The sequence below is a fragment of the Bombus impatiens genome, unplaced genomic scaffold (assembly GCF_000188095.3).
Source record: "Bombus impatiens unplaced genomic scaffold, BIMP_2.2 scf_1461, whole genome shotgun sequence".
NCBI classification, from domain to species: Eukaryota; Metazoa; Arthropoda; class Insecta; order Hymenoptera; family Apidae; genus Bombus; species Bombus impatiens.
Window position 1 is genome coordinate 1,037,929 of NT_177880.1, and position 7,249 is coordinate 1,045,177.

General features: G+C 31.8%; 2 protein-coding genes across 2 annotated transcripts; one reads left to right on the plus strand and one right to left on the minus strand.

Moving 5' to 3' along the window:
- Positions 1 to 864: 864 nt before the first annotated feature.
- On the plus strand, positions 865 to 3,761 carry LOC100749185 (glycine--tRNA ligase). The gene is made up of 4 exons (XM_003494058.4): positions 865 to 1,157; positions 1,373 to 3,053; positions 3,129 to 3,316; positions 3,426 to 3,761. The coding sequence occupies exons 1-4, from the start codon at positions 915 to 917 to the stop codon at positions 3,537 to 3,539; spliced, it is 2,226 nt and encodes a 741-aa protein (XP_003494106.1). The 5' UTR covers positions 865 to 914; the 3' UTR covers positions 3,540 to 3,761.
- LOC100749306 lies at positions 3,624 to 6,869 on the minus strand. The gene is made up of 11 exons (XM_012392645.3): positions 6,725 to 6,869; positions 6,524 to 6,650; positions 6,337 to 6,447; positions 6,160 to 6,265; positions 5,929 to 6,023; positions 5,502 to 5,621; positions 5,005 to 5,319; positions 4,639 to 4,802; positions 4,400 to 4,558; positions 3,944 to 4,108; positions 3,624 to 3,878 (listed from the first exon to the last, which is right to left on the minus strand). Exons 1-11 carry the CDS (start codon positions 6,867 to 6,869, stop codon positions 3,730 to 3,732), a joined length of 1,656 nt encoding a protein of 551 aa, XP_012248068.2. The 3' UTR covers positions 3,624 to 3,729.
- Positions 6,870 to 7,249: the final 380 nt, after the last annotated feature.

Sequence of the window (7,249 nt, forward strand, 5' to 3'; positions counted from 1 at the left end):
TGACCAACTGTTTGACTTGAAATTAACACATGCATGTAGATGCGTAGGATAAAAATCTTAATACATACTTATATGTCAAGAAGGTTAAGGTTGTAATTAAGGAATTAATTTACCCATAAAAGTTTTAATATCCTTGTGGTAACACGAACAAAACTTTCTTGATTACATACTTTTCTCTATGCATATTATGTGATTTAATGTGTCACACATAAGCTGGGTTTATTGAAAAGTTATAATTAATAATTCATTCTGTAGGAGAAAATCTGATATTTTTTTTTATAAATCATTTTCTCTGATTGTAATTTTTCTATAAACCATGCTACAGTGTACAAAGAAAATAAAATCGTTCGAAATTAAGAAAAATAATTTTTTTGTAACAAGTAAGTTAGTTTGATAACACTACACTAATTTAACAAAAAAAAAAAACAATAAACTTATATTTGCGTACGCGCGTCATATTGTGTATTTTTTATTTTTTTCATTCTATACAATGTTATTTGTTTTGAAATATATTCTTTATGAAAAAATATAAAAATATCGTTATAGATAAAAAATGTTTTTTATTTATATTGGCATTACATCTCATAAAAGTATAAAAAGGGATATTATGCAGTATTTAGAAATACATATTAATTATTTATAAATTATAAATATATGTATGTAGCTTGTTTGAGTTATAAATAATTTAAAATATTAGAAATATTAAAAAATTATACGTTACTTGATAATAAGTTCTTAAAATTTAATTTTATATATTTTCTTCATTTTGAACATGCTATATAATTTTAAATTTCATCAATTTTACCGCCAACAGTACTGTATTATGTAAAACTAAGATCCGTGGTTATTTGAAGTAGAGGGCATCAATATCGCAATCAAGTGTTTGGAAATTGCTAAAGTGAAAAGAAACGTAAATGCAGTTTGTTTCCTGTAACTTGCAGCATCTTTGTAGAAGAGCTATACGTAACCTATGTGAGCCTAACTCAGTTTATAAACAGATATTTCGGAGATTTACTGTCACCGTTAGGTTGGCCGATTTCAGTAAGTGGGGTACAACAAAAAAGAATCGTAAACTGAAAATACAGATTACACAAGATATGGCAGACCCAAAGATAGAAGAAATATTGTCTCCCCTTCGGGATGGTGTTAAGGAACAGGTAAGTTCCATATGGCTGATATATTGTTATTAACAAAAAACTTAGTTACACATGTAATAGATTTTAATATACTTATATAATGGATATGTAATCTTCATCGTTGTAGAACTTGCAATTGAAAAAAATATATTGTTGATTATGGCATTTTATTTAATGTTAATATCTTTACGTGTTATATGTTAGTATTATAATATCATTATTTTTTATGCTTAAAGGGTGACTATGTGCGAAAACTCAAGTCTAATGGTGCTCCAGAATTGGACATCAAAGTAGCAGTTGCTGAGCTTAAACATAGAAAAAAGTTATTGGAAGAGAAAGAACTATCCTTTTCACAAACAATATTATTTGATAGGGCAAGGATGGAAGATCTTTTAAAACGTAGATTTTTCTTTGACCAATCATTTGCTATTTATGGGGGAATTAGTGGACAATTTGATTTTGGCCCAATGGGTTGTGCATTTAAAACAAATCTACTAAATACATGGAGAAGCTTCTTCATATTAGAAGAACAAATGTTAGAAGTAGATTGTTCTATTTTAACACCAGAACCTGTACTCCAAGCATCTGGACATGTGGAAAGGTTTGCCGACTTAATGGTGAAAGATGTGAAAACTGGAGAATGTTTCAGATTGGATCATTTGATTAAATCACATTTAAAAAAAGTAATTAGTGATAAAAAAACTAATGAAAATGTAAGCAGAGAATGTGAAGATATTATTACTAAATTAGATGGAATGACTAAGGAAAAAATGGCAGAAGTTATGTCCAAATTCAATATAAAGTCCCCTATTACTGGGAATGATCTAACAGAACCAATGGAATTTAATTTGATGTTTGGAACTCAAATTGGTCCTTCTGGGCTTGTGAAAGGGTTTTTAAGACCAGAAACTGCACAAGGTATTTTTGTAAATTTTAAACGACTGCTTAGTTTTAATCAAGACAGGCTGCCATTTGCTGCAGCCCAAATTGGGAATGCATTCCGTAATGAAATTTCTCCTAGATCTGGTTTATTAAGAGTAAGAGAATTTACTATGGCAGAAATAGAATACTTTTATCATCCTGATGAAAGAAATCATCCTAAATTTGATGATATTAAAGATTTAAGTGTACTGTTATATACTGATCTGAATCAAATGGATGGAAAGGGTGCAGAGTATATGACTTTACATCAGGCTGTGTCACATGAAATTATAAAGAATGAAACCTTAGCATATTTTATGGGTAGAATTTATTTATTTTTAATTAAAGTTGGAATTGATCCAAAAAGATTGCGTTTCCGTCAACACATGCAAAATGAAATGGCTCATTATGCATGTGATTGTTGGGATGCAGAATGTTTAACTTCTTATGGTTGGATAGAATGTGTTGGTTGTGCAGATCGTTCTTGTTATGATCTCGAGCAACATGCACGAGCTACTGGAGTAAAATTAGTAGCAGAAAGAAAATTGCCAGTACCAGCAACTGTTGAAAAGCTTGAAATAGTACCAAATAAAGTTATTATTGGAAAAACGTTCAAAAAACATAGTAAATTCGTGTTAGAGACTTTGGAAAATTCAGGCACAAGTAATGTTCGTGCTATGGAAAGTGAGCTTAACTTACATGGACAAATTGAAATATCACTTCCAGATGATAGCACAGTATTCATTACAAAAGATATGATCGAAATAAAAAGATATAAAAAGACTATACATGTAGAAGAAGTGATTCCATATGTAATTGAGCCATCTTTTGGTATTGGTCGTATTATGTATGCAATTTTTGAACACAACTTTAAAGTAAGAGAAGGAGATGAGAAACGAACTTATTTCAGTTTGCCACCAATCGTAGCTCCTTTAAAGTGTTCAGTGTTACCACTCAGTGGCAACAATGAATTTGTACCATTTGTGAAACAACTATGTATGTATTCTAACTTTTCAAAATATGATATATTTTAGAAAAAATACTTACTTAAGCGTTATTTTCCACATACAGCTCAGAATCTCACTAAAGTAGACGTTTCGCATAAAGTCGATGATTCTTCTGGTAGTATCGGACGTAGATACGCACGGACAGATGAAATTGCAATACCATTTGGCATCACCATAGATTTTGATACTTTGAAAGTACCTCATACTGCTACACTCCGTGAAAGAGACAGCATGGGACAAGTTAGAATAAATGTGAGTAGGCATTTTATAGCTTTTAAAATACAAATAGAAATACATATACAATACAAATACAAATAGAAATACAAAGTCTACAAAAATTAAGTTATTGTTCGAATTACAGTTGGACGAGATTCCAGATATAGTAAGAGATCTATCTAATGGTAAACTTACATGGTCCGAGGTTGAAGAAAAATATCCCAAATTCGAACAACAAGAAACAACGGAAACAAAATAATATATATTAAAGGACTAGCTTATTTGTTATAATAATAATTACTATAATAGTAATTTCTATTTTGCATTTATAATGTGCATATTATAGACGTTAACGTGTATGTTATTTTGCACAAATAATTATATAAATGTCATTAATGAAACAGAAATTTCGATTTTTGTGACTCTGATTAAGAATATATGAATTTTGATCAACAACAATAAAACTCGATATTAAATTCAACACCCATTCTATCAAAATCGCATTTGAAACAAGCCATCATACACCTTATGCTCTTTATCCATTTCTCTTTATCTAAACCATTAACATCTTGAAGTTGCATATTAACACGATAAACATCTGAAAAACAAAGACTGATAGACACCGATATATATTAATTTATATTATGTATATAAAATAATTACTGCAATGACCAGATCGTATTTGACAGCACATAGCACAAAGTGTTTTCAATGTTCGAATTTCGCCGATATATTCAAAAACACGAAGTGATGGTAAGTAAATAAAGAGTCGTCTTAGTTGATCATCCAAATTCTGTCGATTGTGCCATAATTGCAGGGATAAATATACTACATAATAGTAATAACGGTTATCTAACGTATAATAATTATTAAATTATAGAAACATGAAAAGTAATTCAAATACATATAGTATAATTGATATCGATAATCGAAATATCACTTATCGATAAAGAGAGTTAGTACCACGAACTATTCGTAGACGGCGTACAATGATTCGCGCTCCAAATTTTAGTTGCGGTTTACGAATTGAAATAGCGATGATAAAAGTGATTTAAAACGATAAAAAAATAAAAAATGCTTAATTATTTTAAGTATAAATAATTTCATTATTTCGATTACCTAGAGTATCCGAATACCATGTGCAAAGTGTTTTAATCGTGCAATCGAGATACCATGGCTGTCGAAATTTCAAATCGATACTCGTTGATAGTGCAAAAGTATGGATTCGAGTATGTTTTGTAAAAAATTTCTTATGGACATCATATCGTGGTATTCCTACTAAAAATACAAAAAAATATATGTATTTATGTACGTCTAATTTTTGATATGTTATTAATCATTATGAAATTCTGTCATACTAATAGCATATTGTACTTTCAGTACTGGTGCCCAAAAATGTGCTGCTCTCCAAGCGCTGTCCGGTATTACGACTTTTTCAATATCATATTCATCTTCTGCTTTTTGTATAATTTCTTCTTCTGAACACAATAATTGTAACCAGTGCCAATTTGTTCCAAGTTTTCTACGATTGAATCTTATGGTAAGTGCATGTTTTTTTAATGACACCATTAGTTACACGTAATATTATATTTACATGTTTTAACAAACGATTCGTAACTATTACAATAGATGACGTAGGCAAGATGAATAAATTATTTTTAACTGTTAGAGTGCTATCGCGACGATTAAAATAATAGAAGGGATTAAGTAGTGAATCTAATTACTTGGCCAAACTGACGAGTAGATCTCCCGTGGGTGTCGCTATGTACGCGTAGTTTACAGATAAAGTGGTGAGAAACTCCAAGCAGCCGATGGCGCGAAACCAGTCGCATATCTTGATTTCTTTGTCCGTATAAAATCTTGATTGTTCGTGATGACCAGGATCCACCGTGAGGCCTACCATTTTCTCGAACGCGTGCCAACAATATACGTGTCTCATTGTTTTACGGGAGTTGTATAATGCCAATAGTAGCCGTACACCTTCGTCTGGCGTTAACGACAAACCTTCCAGACAAATAGATTCTAGTCTAATCTGTTTACTACAATGTATGATATACATATAGACTAAGTTTTAGTTTTGTCGTATTTTACAATTTTGTGTACATGTTGTTTTGCAATAACACGACGCAATTGAAAAACGCGATTAAATTTAAAATTTATATGATTACCGTTTGTTATAAAGTTCATGTTATTTCTATATATATATAGTATATCGACTTACTAGAGGAGTCGTTCTAGACGAGTAATCAAATTCTTCCGGCCAATTCGATCAAACGTTTGTAGTCGAATCAATTCTGCCCAAACGCTCATACCCCTCTTGCTTTTTTGGCTATACAGAAGTCTATAGTATCGAAAACATATTTTTGAATCAGGGATATTCGATAATTCTATATACTGTATTCTTTGCTTTATTATTATACTTTGCTTGAAGCGCGAGATAATTGAGTTTTTAGTAACATCGAATTGCAATAATAATTTACTATTATCGATGGTTTACTTTATAATTCATGAAGCTTAGATTTATTGTATATGAATAGTAAAAAAAGAAGTAATTTACTCTTCAAATCCAACCGCATCGATTATACAAGATCAAAGATTACATAAACGATATAATCACATAAACGATCAAGTCACTATAAGATTCTTACTTGGCCAATGTAACGAGCAGAGCGTGATTCACTTGTTTCTGGTAGGGATGTGAGTTTTTCATCGCGGTTGAGTACAAATGCCAGTAGAAACGGCCCTGGGCATAATAACTTTTTAATTACCAGCCACCGCACGTTCTCACCGACCGACATTCGTAATTGAGTTCTAGCCGTTCGGGTTAATTGAGTTCTCGGCTTTTGAATTCGCCGGGTTTCCTCCGGTGATATACGTACCTCCCTCGAGGGCAGAGGCAAATTCAACGCCGCCCTTGGAAACGCGGCCCTCTCGCAGTGCACCATCATTTCCCAGTGTCTGCGAGACTCGTTCGTGTATCGCGTTCTGTGAATCATATTGTCTAATTTTTTCATTTTCTCGTTCTTTGCGTTTCTTTATCGCGATGGGAATATTACCTGGAAAGTTGTTCAAGCAGTTCTTTGACCAGAGGATCTGATTCTTCTGGCAAGCTGTAACACGCTGAGAGCGGCCTCCAGATCGATGCGGATGATTCTTTCGTATCGTAGCTTTTTTACGATGAAAAATTAAAAATATTGAATCTGTAGCAAGCTTTAACTTTTGAATATTAGTCATGCACGTTACATCGAATTGTCCTCCTGTTCATTGGAAAGTGAATTGGATTCGGTCGATGCATTGTGACAAGTCGACGATAAGTTGTTTTGACAAACAGAAATATCATCCCTGTTGAAATAAGAATTCTTGACACACTCTATCCATTACGATGCATTACGTATTTTGTTATATTATTAGGATAATATTACTTCATACACGACTTCTCTGTGCTTTGAGAATCTATATTTGATTTGTCTGGTAGATCACAACAGATCGAATGGTTTGCACAAATATGATTCGTTATATGGGTCTCCGATTTTTCTAATTCGCTGCAACGCAATACGTATCTTCGACATATTGCTGTAGTCAAAGACATTTTTCTGAAAAAAAAGAAAAGCTAAGAAATTTCGTATAAAAAAGGTTAAATTATTACATTTCCATGTCCAAATGACGCATAACGATTTGCAAATGTTTTATTTTAAGTATGAAATAAGTGAACGTCTATTTTACATATTACGCAAATATAACAATTTTCCTTTTCAATGTCATTATCATCAGCGCCCTTTCCATCTGATAATAGCATTTGCTTCAATGATTAATCAAAGGGAAATTTTAAGAAATTTTAATAAGCCATGGAAAAAAATACATTAACGTTGCTGTGTTGTTAATCGAATCTCGCATAGATAGATAGAGCGATACAATGAAGAAACGTACACATTCATTGATTTTTGGCAGAGGTATAGAAACATGATAGCA